The following is a 15,237-nucleotide window of genomic DNA, read 5'->3' as shown; positions in this document are numbered from 1 at the left end:
TTTGGTAATTTTATCGATGACCTCCATTTCACACCTCCTTAGTTCATATTTTAATGTTTTCTACACTTTCTTTACATTCCTCTTGTGTTCATATGATCTATCACACAGATAATTCTTTTTATTTTAGCCCCCCCCCCCACCACCATCTTCTCAATCAAACATAAAGCGTTTTCACTAATATTCCTAGTCGTTCTTAACTTTCTTCCCTAAGACAATATCAGGGACTTCTTCTACATCTTCTACATTGTCGAATTTTAAACTTCCAGTTTAGTATTCAACTGTTCCTGGAAACCTTACTTTTCAAATTCTCATCCTGGAGTCTATCAACGTCATAGCATCCAGGATGGCAGTTACCCTTCCTAAATATCAGCTTTAAATTAATCCTAGACGATACTCGATGGTGATCTTTACTTTTAACATCAAAGACGGCTCTATATGAGTCGGTTAAGCAACGGCATATACTACTATGAATGTTACAACGCATTCTTTAGTCATAAAACGAGCGATTAACGTTCTATTATTAATACTTTTAGCCTAAACAGGTCATAGCAACTTCCTAATTCATCATGTGCCCTACTCCCTTTCTATGTACCCAATCCTTCCTGCCTGGGTAAATAAATTCTGTATCACCCAATTTCATGTTTCTTACCCCCCCCCCCCCCAGGAAACTAGTTTCTGAAATGCCAATTTAGAGCAGGGACTAACATATCTTCTCAAGTCTACCTGTAGCACTTAAACCGGCTTAGAACTGGACACCAAGAAGTTCCTGGGACCTCCAGTTGAATGGAGGCTTTGTGTAATCTTGAGCCCGTCTTGATCGCAACATGGTTTTCCACATATGGTTTTCATATGTACAATATGTATGTGTTTTTGGGATAACTTTTAAATTTTTTTAGGTAAATTTTAATTTATTGCTTCACTCATTCTGCTCGTAAGCTCATTTTATCGTTTATGCTTTTATCTATCTTTATTATAGGCACGAAGCTAATTCATGAAACACCATACGCCTCAGTTTTGCTTCCTGAATTTTATGATACTCATTGCCATTATTGCCTCGCGTACGCTATTTTACCTATGGCATGTTCCTGTTGTACTTTGGTAAGATATTTCAGACAATTATGATAAGCCGAGAAAACACGGGTATATGGTTTCTCAGCTTGTAGATATGATCATGGAAAAATAGTGTAATATTCAACCAAAGAGAGTGGGAAACGTATAAGAGTTGGGTATTCGGTCATTTAACATGGGGAAGATAGGGGTTGTACACTACTAGTGCCACTTCCAGTGTAGCGTCTGGTGACTACTAAGATTTCAAAGAAAATTGACTGCTCAGTGTGATATATCTGCAATAGGGTTAGGCTGAAATTTCTATATAAATAACAATTAATGAGCATTGTCAATATTCAAGAAATACTCTAAGTCAATATTCAGTCTGCATTCAGAAGGCCTAGGCTAGGTTGGGTAAATCTTAGCAGTTTAAGTAAGCTATTTGACTTTAAGCTGGTATGTGTGGTAGCTGGAAGCTGATAGGATAGAATTCTGGTGTTTTTGTGTTGCGGAGCAACACTACTGCTTTCGTAGTTTTTTTTTTTTTTTTCACCGTGATCAGCGACCTGTAGCTCCGAAGTGGTAAGAGTTAAAAATTTGAGATTTTTCAGAGGGAAGGGAAACGTGAAACAGAGTAAAAAAGTTCTAGAGAAGTTCCTAAAATTTCTAACAGTTTTCCATAAAAAAAAATAAAACCGTTTTTTTCTTAGAAACTCTGCGTTCGATGTTTGGCGTCAAGTTAAGACGACCCTAGCTTCGGAAATAAACTTGTTAGAAATACAGTTATGCTGAACTCATGTAGAACTTTCATTTGTCTCTTCGAGAACCGGAGCACAAAATTCCGTAGCTCTTACAGATTTCCCGGAAATAATTCCGGAAAAGTCCATCTCGTTCCGATTTTTTTTGGAATTTTCTCAAATTTTCGATTTTGATGTTTCTTATATTTTTATCGAGTAGTGCTATGAAAAGTATGCAAGAAGAAGTGAAGTGTTCTATATACCAAGTTGCTTCGTTCTCTAAGAAATAATTTCCGAAGTTTCGACGTTCTAGAGGTAACTTCTGTTCTGGACCAGCTAGAATTTTTTTTCCAACGCGGTTCGACAGGTCTCGATCTCCTAACAACTGAAGCTTACAATAGTTTCTCCGAAATAAAATTCCTTCTGTGGGTTTTTCTATTTGAAAGTTTTGTCATGCCCTCGGGGCAATTTAAATTTTTTGGTGAATTTGGTTTGTTTTATATTTTCCTAGCTTAGACCATCAAAAGTTAAGCAGAAAACTATAAGACGTTATTTCCGTATCTCTTTCAGATTTCTCGGAAATAATTCCCGAAATGTGCGTCTCGAAACATAATACTTCGAATTGGCGTCAAGTTAAGACGACCCTAGTTTCGGAAGTAAACGTTTTAGAGATAAAATAATTATGAACTCATATAGAACTTTTATTGATGTTTCTCGTTTATTTCTGGACCAGCTAAACATTTTACCAAACTCAGTTTAGTAGGAGCTCGAAATAAAACCATATCAAAGATGCTTCAAGATAACAATCGAAGCCGCATTAGAAAAATGTCCTCTGAAGGACATAATGGAGACTGTTGCTCCGCAACTGTGCCCTAAGGAACAGGGCACAGTTGCTGCAACACTTCCCGTTGCACAGGCAACGGAGGTCTAGTTTTTTTTTACCCTCTCCTGCTTTTGTAGTACCTGAAAAGATAAGTATGATACAGTTTTGGGTCCAACCAAGCTGCAAAATACCATATGGCATTGGTGTTTTTTATTGTTAACACCAGTGCTACCATCCACTTTTATAGGTTCCCTATACTCTTTGTATCTAACTCTTATATTAAATATTTGAAATTTGAACGATGTCTGTAAGAACTATAGAACAAAGGTGAAAGCAAATGAATATGAAAATTGGATGAAAAAACTGCCAACTAGATTTTTTCTTGTACTTAAGTTTGGTCTGTCTAGGCCAAGCAGCTGTATTTACAAGGTGGAAGCTGCCTTTTAGCTGGTATGTGAAAAGAGCAGACGTGATTAAATTTATGTAAGAGGAGGTTTGAACTCAGACAACGCGAAAATGGGCAAATTCTGTGGAAAATCTAAGAAATTACAGTACAAATCAGAACAATCTTAAGATCTTGCAGGGGGCCATGTGGACTTAGTAGGTATGAACTTACCATTCACCATAGCATAGGTAGCGCTTATTGCGCTGCCTAAATGAAGAGCGAAGTGGGCTCTATGTGTTTTTATTTTTTCGCCGAAACACTTTGTATGGAAGCACTTATCGTGAAAACAAGCAACAAGGGGCTTGTTTGATTGGACATTGAAAGTTCTAGTGTCCTTTTTAAGAGACAAAAGTGATTGGAAGGCTTACAGTCCCCCCACGCCCCTTTTTGCTCTGATTAAAATTTTCAGATTGCTGTTTTTCTCAACATAGTTGAATGGTCAAGTAACTATGCCTTTGGGGATGACATGAACCATCACAGCCCTTGGGGGAATGGCTCTAAGTTGTGCACTGCCCATTGTCAACATGTATTGGGAAAGAGGGCATGTTTAATTCTTGTTCTCCAGAAAAGCTAAGTGTATTGAGTGAAGCTTTCACAGAATGTTGAGGGCTGTATCGACTAAAGCAAATAACACTATGCTCATGCAGGTTTTTAAAAGAGCGTGTCTCTAGAAAGGCTTAGGATATTGAGATGAAACTTTCAGCGCACGATGAGGCGGGTGTTCAATTGACCAAAAGGCAATATGTACACAGTAATAATGCTACTGTTTCTACTACGACTACTACTAATGTTAAAAGTATTAAGGTGAAAATTTCAGGTAGGAGTTGAATTAAATCAAAACTATGTGCATACAGGTTGTCAAAATGGCGTATCGACAATATCTAAGGAACGACTTAGAGTATTAAGTTGAAACTTTTTGGTATGTTGAACTAATCAACTGGTACTTTATGCGTACTACTGTTACTTTTACTACTAAGGATTAAGGGTATTAAGGTGAAAATTTCTGGGAATGTTGAGGGGGCTGTTTGATTTAATCGAAACACATTGTGCGGACGAAAATTATCAAAAGGGTGCATCAGCTATATCCCAGGAACAGCTCAAAGTATTACGTTGGAGTTTTCAGTGCGTGTTGAGGGGGATGTTGAATTAATGAAAAGGCACTATATATGCAACTACTAGTAGTAGTAGTAGCAGTAGCAGTACTACTGTTGTAAATACTACTATTGTCAAGACATTAAGGTATTAAGGTTAAACTTTCAGAGATTATTGGGGGGGGGGTGTTGAGCTAAATTGGAACATACTATGTAAATGCAGTTCGTCAAAAGAACTTATCTTAAATATTCTAGGATTGACGTAGGGTTATTACGTTGAAACTTTCAGGGCTTTTTGAGGGTTGTGTTTAACTAACCAAAATCTACTACGTAAACATTACTACCGCTGCTTCAACTACTATTACTATTCTTTAGGGAATGTTGAGGGGGACTGTTGAATTGGAAGACTGAGGTCATAAGGTGGAACGTCAACCGAATGCTGAGAGAGATGTTTAACAAAGTAAAAATAAACTATGTGGTGCAGGTTATCAAATACGCGTATCAGCAATATCTTGGGAACGGCTTAGAGTATTAAGTTGAAACTATCAGGTCATTTTGAGGAGTTTTTAAACTAACCAACTGGTACCAAGTACATACTGCTACTGCTAGTATTACTAGAAAGGCTAATGCTACAAGTACTAATATGTTTAAGGATACTATGATGAAACTTAGGTAATATTGAGGGGGTGATGAACTAAAATCAAAACGTGCTATGTGCATGCAGGTTGTCGAAAGGGCGTATCAATACTATCTCAGGAACAGCTTAGAGTATTAAATTGAAACTTTCAGGGCATGATGAGGGGGGATGTTCAACGAACCAAAAAGACGAATCAACGAATCAAAACTGAGAGTTTGCAAGCTAGTACTATTACTAATGCAATTACTACATCTACGTCTAATACTACCACCGAGGCTGAGACTGTTAAGGTGTAACCTTCAGGAAGTCTAAGGAGATGTTGAACTAAATAAAAACACACTATGTGCATGTAGGTTGTCAAAAAATCGTATCAGGAACAGTTTAGAGTATTAAGTTGAATTTTTTAGACATTTTGAAGTGGATGTTGAACTAACCAAAAGGTGCTATGTTCATACTACTGCTACCTCTAATACTTCTACTACTACTAGCTAAGGGTATTAAGGTGAAACTTTCAGAGAATGTTTAGGGGGAAGTTAAACTAAATCAAAACACACTATTTGCATATACTACCCTTACAGCTTTTTTGTCTAGGATGAAAGTTCCTTTTCAGCTACTTCAGGTTGGATCTAAATTTGTAAATGATAAGAATTTTCTGAATAAATATTATTTTGATATTATATTGTGCATGAAGGAAGCTGAGAGGGTGGCTGTTTCCGAAGAACGTGTTAAATTTAATACGCGGAAGCCTGAATGGTCATGGGATCCGGGTCTAAAATCAGTGAAAAATAAAGCCAAATTTTGGCTACGTATTTGGTTTTCTTGCGAACGACCACGTAGCGGTGTAGTATTTCAGCTTTAACAGAAAACTAAATTAGAGTATAAAAAGTATTTACGGTCTGCAAAATCTAAAATCTGCAAATTCCCGTCATGTAATTTAGATTGGGAAAATGTGGTAGATTCAAATAAAATCGATGATTCTTCGTCAACAAGTAGCCCAATTAGTCCTACTGCTTGGTGCAATTATTACGACCAGATTTTCAACACTATAAACTATTTTGTTCATGCTACTTTTATGAGGTTTCTTATTTCTGCGCTTCCCATATCACTCTGCCAGAACCAGATCCTTCCAGTTAATTTAGTTTCGATGGCACAAGCTATAAAGAAGCTTAAGTCTAGCTCTATTGATTGTGATGGTATAATTGCCGAACACCTAAATGTTGATTGTCCAGCTCTAGTCCAACATTTACAACTTCTGTTTCAAATGTGCTTATGCACCTCGGTTGTGCCTGAAAGTTTTTTGTGCGGAACAATTACTTCGATCCTGAAAAGAGGAAAGATTCCGACTGAGTGTGCATCTTACATGCCAATAACGGTTTCCTGCGATATAATCAAAATTTTTGAGTAACTTCTCCTCCCATCAGTTAATTCTTCGGCATATTTTGGTGAAAATCAGATTGGGTTTTCAGCTGGGGTAGGTTGCCAGCAGGCTCATCGAGTTTTGGCTAATGTTCTTACTGAGGCTACTAAAAAGGGATTCGAGTTACATTTATGTGCTTTGGATCTCTCCAAAGCCTTTGACACTGTTACGCATTCCCAAGCTATCTTTTCCCTTTTTAGTCACGGTATCAACATATCGGTAATTTTTCTTCTTAGATATTGGTATTCATATTCCTTTTTGCGGATTAAAACGGATATGAGGGTTTCAGATAGCAAAATTCCAGTACGACGTGGGGTCCGGCAAGGGGCTGTCCTCTCCCCCTCTATTTTCAAACTTTGTATATCATCTGCCCTTTCCTCTATCCCACCTACTTGCATCCTTAATTCTTTAAATACTTCTTATCTTGCCTATGCGGATGATCTTCTTTTGATCAGTAGGACTAAAAAAGGGCTCTCTTTGTCTGTTTCAACAGTAGCATCTAAACTTCATGCGATTGGACTTTCTCTTAATCTTTCAAAGTGTGAATATCTTTCATTTAATAGTAATATCACTACTCCTCTAACCTGTGGATCTTTTTCTATCCCGTTGGTTTCTTCATTTCGGTGGCTGGGAATTAATGTTAGTAAAACACTAAAATCCTTACGGACTCTCGCTGTTGTTGATTGCAAGAAGAAAATCCAATTAAGTTACTCTAAAATTGTTGCTAACCGAGGTAGATACAATAGAAAGTCTCTTGCTAAATTATACTCGGTTTTTACAGATCATTCGGTTTTGTTTCTTTCTGGTATTTACCCTATTTTTCATAAAAAAGATTTCAGTTCAATTTGTTCTTATTATTTCCGGTTTTCCCGTTTTCTATTGTATCTGCCTCCATGGTATAGGAATAGGAGCCTCATATCTGTTTATAGCTTCCCAGATATTGAGTCGAAGCTCACGGAGCTTGCTGGCAAAATACCCCAATCTAGATATAAGTATCTACCCGCCCACAGAGGCCTTACTCGTTTGCTTTAGTTTCTTGTTTTTTCTGTTTTGTGTAGTTTTTGTTTTGTTTCTTTTATTTATACTCTGCTTTGATTTTTTGTAGCGGGTCAAAAATAAATTATTATTATATAGGTTGTCAAAAGGGCGTAGGAGTAATATCTCAGGGATGGCTTACATTATTAAGTGACACTTTTAGGGCATTTGGAGGGGATATTGAATTAAATTATTTAAAATGCACTGTGTGTATACTATTGCTACTACTGTTACTATTACTATTAGTACAACTATTGCTACTACTACTACTACTGAGAGTAAGGGTAGTAGGGCGAAATATTCAGGGAATGTTTAGAGGGATGTTTAAAGGAACTAAATCAAAACGCACTATGTTTCTACAGGTCTATTGTCAATAGAGCGCACATTAATTTGAAATTTTCAGACAGTGTTGAGAGAGGTATTGAAATAAATCAAAACACTGTATGTTTAATCCAACATTTTTGTCAATACACTGAAAATGGTGTTTCAGCAGTATCTCAGGAACGGCGTAGAATATTAATTCAAAGTTTCTAGGGCATGTTAAGAGGGGCTCTGAACGAACAAAACGGCACTATATGCATGCTATCACTATTAGTCCTACTATCGCTGTTGTTATAACTACTACTGTTAAGGCTAAGAATACTAAAGTGAAACTTCCAGGCAATGTTGAGGGGATCTTGATCTATATCAACTGTCATGCAAATGCATGGAAGTTGCAAGTTGTGCCCAGGAACTGCTTAGACTATTAATTTGAAACTTCCAACGCATGTTAAGGGGTTATTACTGATACTACTATGATTCCTACTACTTCTACAACTACTACGTGTACTACTCAGTCTAAGGGTATTAAGATGAAACTTTCAGCTGATTTTGAGGGAGACGTAGGACTTAATCGAAAGACACTATGCGGACGCAGATTATCAAAAGAGTATATCAGCTACACTCCAGGGACGGTTAGAGTATTAACCTGAAGCTCTCAGTGCCTGTTGAGGAGGATTTCAAACCAAAACAAAACACACTGTGTCAATGCAGGTTATCGAAAGGGCGTATCACCTATATTCTAAGAATAACTTAGAGTATTTAGTGAAACTTTAGAGGGATGTCAAATCATGAAAAGGCACTACTTGCACTATTTGCAGTGGTACGGGGGTCAGTGGCGTGACTCTGTGAGCTCAGCCAGAGTCGACCCAGCTCTAAATGGGTACTGGGAAATCTGGGGAAGGTAAACAGGAAGGTTTTGCGAAAGCACAGGATTGTTGGCCCCAACCCCCCATTGCACTTCCTGACTGAAGAGCCAAGAAACGGATATCAGCACCCCTGGTAGGGACTGTAAAAGTCCAATGCCGTATTCCTTACCTTTTTTTTACTTTTATACACATAAATTAAAATCCAGGCATAGTTTTAAAAGAAAGTAATAATTTTTGTATTACTTTTCGCTTCCAAAAATTGATTGCATTTTTTAATTGGGCAATATTTCTTTCCGAGTTTCTGATTTGAAGCAGCCATACTTTGAGTCAACCCATGGTATGATATAAACATTTTCCCATATGGACAGCTGGACCTTTAAATGCCCATAAATTGTTAAAAAAGGACCCTTGGATATTCATTAAGGCACTGCTTTCAGTCTAATATTACCAAAAACCTTCCGCCCTTTTTCCATAAATCCTCAGTGTCCTTTTTAATGGATGCACTCCCTCGCCCTCAATCTCATTTGTGCTAAAAGCATCACGTAGCTTAGACGATTTAGCGTATCCGTATTTATCATGGCTATATAAAAGATAGTTTGGTTCTAGCGATGCTTCCCACTATGGTAAAAAAAAAACTGGTTTTGACTATGGCTATAGATTTGCATTTAAATTTTGTAGCTGAATGCGTAATCTTTTCCTATGATCTATTAGTTTTATGTAAATTACCACCGTAGGCATTTTTAAAGGTTTGGATGGTATATTCATCTGTCCTGAGTTATTAGGGTATTGAAGTGTAGAACAACATAGTTTAGAGATTTTCGCTTATTGAGAAAATTGATTTATAGCTACGCATGTACCTATAATTACAAGAAGAAAAAAATCATCGAAATTTCTTTTTCAGGTGCCACTTAATGTTAACACTTTTTCAGTTTTAAACCAGGGTGAAGGAGAGTTTTCTCTTCAATGGTCCTAGAGACTCCAAAAAATCTGGAACATCTGTTTCAAAATATTGGGGGCTATTTTTTAAGAAGCAGAAAATCCTTATATCACCTAAAATCTAAACAATGTCTCAACTGTTCGAAATTGAAACTTATTATTGATCTTGTTTATCAAACAGTTCATGGTAACGAACTTTAAGTAAGGAGAAACTCGGCTAAATAGTAACCGAAACTCTAAAATACGGAGTTTTGATATCAATAGAATCATCAAAAGATTCAGCATATGCTGATTCCAAATATATAAAATTCACCAAGTTTAGTATTGCCCGTCAAAAATTACAAGCCTAAGAAAATTTGCCTGATTTTTGAAATAGGGGGGGGGGGGCGAAACACTAAAATTTAAGGAATCTTAATGAAAATCACGTCATCAGATTCTTTGTACCAGAGAACCATACCGTAGAAGTTTAAGCTCCTATATACTCCCTTTAACTCCCTTTAAGCAGTGTCAAGTAAACTTACCAGCTATATGTTCATAGTCCTTTGCTGTGCGATGCTCATCATTTGATTCTTCTTCAGGAGACAATGCTGCCTTAGCGAGATTCTGGTGACTCAGTAAACCTAAGCTCTGATTTTTTCAGTTTTTTAAATTATCAGAGGGATATGACTGAAGTATATCATAAGTCATCTGGCGGTTTGTGTTTGATTTGGCAAGTATCTCTTTCTTATAGTTTTCAGTAGGTAGCAAATGGTTACAATTGCAGACTGAGCTTCTTCCTTATGATATATTTAATATGCATCATTTAGTTGGATAATGGGGATAAGTAGTTTCGATATGTTCTTGCAGAAATTCTATACTAATGCATTGCTGTCACTAATGCATATAGTGTTTAAATTGTTAATGACCTGAATTTGAATCTACTGAGGAATGTCGTCTTCAGTGATGTGCTTTTTTCTTTACGGTTGTTATAATATCATAGATTCTCCAAACTGGTGATAGCTTGTTGCCTCTTTTGTTGGGTAACTTTTTGATCCGGGCTCGTCCGCTTCATTGCCTCAAAATCCCTGCTTCCACCTGTCTTGGAAGTTTAAGTGTTACATGATACTACTACTACTGACTACTTGCATCTAATATGTTTTATTGACATTGAATGTGTGGCTATCACCAATGGTGTTATTTTTCCAAAACTTTTGTGGACTGATGCATCGTCTTCAGATGCTTTAGTGAACCACCTGTGTGTTTGCTGAAGATGTTATTAGTTGTGGTGACAGCATGTCTACGTGTGAATGTAAGAGAAAGCAGGTATTTGAGTTAAATAAAACTTTCTTTGTTATTCTGATTTTTCTGTTGCACCAGAGATTCTTCCTTCTGCTCTGTCTTGTTGATCCTGTAAAGAATCAGTTGTCTAGGTATGCTTTCTTTATATGAATCCATCACATGAATCTGCTCGTTATTGGCTGCTTCATATGATCTATGGTGGATATAATTACGATTATCTTCAAACAACTGACGAAATTGCACTGACGTTATTTTTCCTTTTTTTGTTGAAATGTTCTGTTCAACACTTGTCAATTATGGAATTATTCGTGATTCCTTAATTGTGATTGGTCTGGTCCCAAAATAGATAAAGCGCCTGAGTGATTCTAGTTAGGCAAATAATTTCTGACCTATAGCTTTGACTGCAAGTATATCAAAAGGACTGAGACATGAGCTGTGGATTTTTCTGGTATCTCAACATATGAACATTTTTCAGTTTCTTTATAATAAATACGGTTCAGTGGAATTTGCCACGCTCATTCTGCTGGCAATTAATGAATATTTCTGGGTATTTCCGACCCATGTCTGTGCTCTGTTGCTTGATGGCAGTCAAGTGTTTTACCGTCCTAAATCATTTGAATCTGCTTGATATTCTTCAGAATCGTGGTATCCCCCTCTCCCCACTTTACTCTCGACTCCTTTTTTCGGTTTACTAGACAGTGTCTTCTGTTTTGACGGGGTTCTGATATTGGTCTGTCCTTTCTTCAGCAAATGATGATCCCCATGAAAGCATGTTGTCGGCTCCTCCTTTTTTTCGCATTGTGGTGACCTTAATAAATGCGCTTAGTTGTCATATTGGTCTATAACTGAAGTTAGGCTACTGACCTAGCTGTGTTAGCCACGTGTCCCACTGCAATTTTATGTAAACCAATACTTTTAAGACAACATGTTTTACCTATGGCGCTCTCAGCCCTTCCCTCTAAACTGGTTTGATTGTTATGCAGGGGAATTCTGCCAACTGATTTTCATTCTAATGAATACTTCATGTCTAATGATGTTCATGTTTGCCATCCTTTCATATCAGTCTATCTCAGAAGAAATATGCTCCTTCGTCAGTCTCCTCATCAATAAAATGATATTAAAAATTTTCTTATTTACCCTTATTGTACCAATATTTTGGATTTTTCCTTCAATGCAATCATGTAATTCGTGACTCATGTCATCTAAGAGTAGAGTATGAATATTCTTTACGGTTTTTATAAATATTTCAAAATAACTAACTTTGGGTTACCCTTGACTGAGATTCGTCCTTTACTAGGCTGCAGCTACCGCTGCACCCACGATTGCCTAGCAGTAATAGTGCTAACGAGATATTTTTGAATTATAATTTGTCTACGTTTCATGTACTCTTGTTAGGCAGAAACTCTGGTTAGGCAGAAACAAGTTTTAGAAACTGACCAGCTTTTTATATACTTTCTTTTATTGCATTGCCAATAAATAACACTCAACAAACCGAATAATCTTGCGCAGAGACGTTATTGAAATTATATTTGAGGAGGGAAGTGAGCAAGAATTTTGTTGGCATGTATGGGAAAAACGCTGCGTATATATTAAGTTTCCCATAATGAGGCAGAACGGGGGGGGGGGTCAAGCTTACAAAGAAGATATCTTTGTGGCATTGGGCTTTTTTTGTATTCGAGAAAATGCTGTATTTTTCCGATTATGACCAAAGTATGAGAGAATTGTCAACGTTTGTATATTTGTGGTCGTCTAATCGATCATGCAGCAAGGGATTTTGTGTCTGTCCTGGTTCTAGTTTGGAGGAGTCCCTTTGAAATGACTCATTTTTACTCATAATTCTGTTACAAGTGAAGGAAGGTTCCAATTTGCGAGCGTTGAAAACCTGAGCTAAGTGAAGTAAGACAATCCAGCCTTTAAGGAGGGCCGGGCTCAAAATACTGACGAAACAAGTTTTTGCTAGCTAAGAACTACCTAAAGCAGCTATTTCGCTAGTTTAGTAAATGGTAAATTCTGCAGGTCACTTTCTAAAACTAAAGACTCGGAGCCCAATACAGGAGAATCACTTATAGAGTCCAGAAGGTTATCTTTTGGGTTCCCAATGTGTACACGTTGGACATCGGATCTGGCTTTCTCTCATCAGATTTAGTGAAGATCAATAATTCGAAATTGAATTTTTCCCTTTTCTAGGAATATTTTACTTTATGGTACTGATCAAGAGTAAAAAAAAGAAATAATTCGAAAAAGATCAAAGGCTATTATATGGGCAGTTGTATCCCAACAGAGGCTGTCGTTTTATTTATACAATTGTCTTGTTTCAAATACAAAAAAGCACTTAATTAGCTTAGGTCATTCCAAAGATTAGTTTCAAAATTTTACCAAATTGTACACTAGAACTATACCTTGAGCCACGATTTTGTTAGGGGTTCTACAAAATTATTTGTATAGAATAGTTTTTTCTGGATTTTAACATGTGTTAAGTCAAATAACATTTAACCCCGCTGTCTGAAAGTATGTGGAACATATATTAAGAGTTTGATTGTAATCTTTGATTTTTCATTTCAGGTAATGTATTGTGGAAAACAATGCCAAGAATTGGCTATTCCTATACATAAACTGGAGTGTCGAATATTGCCATCTCTTATAATGCTAGATGTTGGAAAGATGGCGTTTCTTGCTACACGAATATTTGTACTTGCAATGAGTTTTGGCTTTGAAAAACTGAATGATTATGTACTGCAGGTCAATTCAGATGTGTCAGGCGACGGTTGTGAAGATAGTGGTGTTTATTCTTCTAGTAGCTACTTACCTATATTGTACCTTGTTCATAACCGGAAGAAAAGAACCCAAAGTGATCTTTTCAAACGAAGTGTTTTATCAATTGTGATCGCGGATCTTTTTTTCAATGAGGAAGTAATTACAGAAGCTTGGAGAAAATTAGCTGCTGAACTTATGCTCTTACATTTAATGAACTTGCCGTGCAATGCACATGAAATCTCCGAACTAGTTTTTAATGGTGAAGATGTTCGTTCCAGCTCCCTAGAAGAAATAGGTGCGGCTGCGTTTGCGACTTTAAGTTTGCTCAACCATTCCTGTAATCCGAATGTTGTTCGACATTGTTGTGGCACGACTGGTGTTGTCACTGCCATTCGCACAATTAAAGGTGGAGAACAAATTTTCGATAACTATGGCTATCATTTTGCCATGCATGACTACTCATATAGAAAAAAAGTTCTGAGTGAACAGTATTTTTTTCGTTGCAGCTGTGAGGCTTGTGTTAGAAGTTTTCCTAAGTATCCTGATATTGAACCAGTCGAATCGGTCCAATTACCAGGGGATAGTCCAATTGGTAGAAAACTGGAAATTGTTAGTTCATCTTTTATGGTACTGCTTGAACAATTTGTTGCTATGAAGATTGACGAATCCACCCTAGATGATCCGCTAGTTTCCGAGATTTATTCAAATTGTGCCGAGCTCCTTTATTTGATGGACACATCTGGAGCCCCGTTTCCATCTCAGCTTTATTGTGATGCTCAAGAGGTTCTTAAACAAATTCTCAGTATGAAAGGGAATGTTCGAATTTGATGTCATAAGTAGTTTGTTTTTCCCCTCTTCAAGTTACGTTGATAAATTATAGTAAATGTCACCTAATTTTGGCGTAATGCCCAATTGAAATATAAAAGTTCTTCTACAACGATTCTTTCTTGGAGTGATCTTTGTCGCAGTAAGAATATAGCAGCATGGCCATTATTAGGAGTGACAAGACGGTTTTGAGACAACAAGGCTGTTTTTTCTTTTTGTCTTTGTCTTTCTCATCTAACTTTTTTTTTCATGACTTCCAAAAGGTAAGGAATAGACCATAGTCAGCCAGGATTCTGTTTTGGTAGGGGCCCAACTCGTTATATTCGGGGACCCTTCAGTGTCCGCCCTCCCCATTGCTGCGCTACTGGAGAGCTATTTATCAGGATTTTCATGAAGTTTGACACAGAACTTGCGAAAGAAAATTATAAGACTTTCTTCTTCTCTCTTACAAGCTATTTGAGTGGTTTGACTCAACGCGCTGACATGTCCAAATTTTCAGGTTTTATCTTAAGTAAACTCAACCTGTCAGGTGGTATGGTAACCAAGAAGAGTGCCCAAAGGCATTTCTCAAAATTTTGTTTAAAAGAAACAAAAGGGAAAGATAGGCTATTACTTTCCCTGAAACAGTCGTGTTAGATTTTTTTTTCAAGTAAGGAAAAAAAGTTAGATTTAGATTTTAGGCAGTTTTAGAAACGTTGTTTCACGTCTAATGATAAAGATTTGTCTAATTTCAATCTAACGCCGAATTGTATTGCTTGAGTTTAATACTTTATTTTTGAGAACCCACTATTATGAAAATCTGATTCATTGATAATATTCAAATCTGGTGCAAATTCAGGAGAACAGATGACAACTTGTAATTCTAAGGGGTCTGGTAGAGTAAAACTGTTCGTCTGATGGAACGCACAATATAGCCACATTAATAAAATAGAGATTTTTTGATTAAAAAAAAAGAAAATCCTTTACAAACTTCCTGAAGTCTCGTTTATTTCGACAGGCAGGCGTAGGGGACATTTTGGGAATTG

At 36.9% G+C, this 15,237-nt stretch overlaps 1 protein-coding gene across 4 annotated transcripts in view; it reads left to right on the top strand.

Annotated features, from left to right (window-relative positions):
- Window positions 1–14,324, top strand: part of LOC136031033 (SET and MYND domain-containing protein 4-like) — a 39,743-nt gene extending 25,419 nt beyond the window's left edge. For all 4 annotated transcript variants that reach the window (XM_065710244.1, XM_065710235.1, XM_065710227.1 and 1 more), the window contains exons 3-4: window positions 977–1,098; window positions 13,196–14,324. In XM_065710244.1, coding sequence (XP_065566316.1) covers window positions 977–1,098; window positions 13,196–14,215 — 1,142 coding nt within the window. In that variant the 3' untranslated portion in view covers window positions 14,216–14,324. The remainder of the gene's footprint in view (window positions 1–976; window positions 1,099–13,195) is intronic.
- The last annotated feature ends 913 nt before the right edge of the window (window positions 14,325–15,237 follow it).

Source organism: Artemia franciscana, chromosome 1 (assembly GCF_032884065.1).
Source record: "Artemia franciscana chromosome 1, ASM3288406v1, whole genome shotgun sequence".
Classification (NCBI taxonomy): Eukaryota; Metazoa; Arthropoda; class Branchiopoda; order Anostraca; family Artemiidae; genus Artemia; species Artemia franciscana.
The sequence above is the reverse complement of the archived record's forward strand: the minus strand, read 5'-3'. Positions and strand labels throughout refer to the sequence as shown.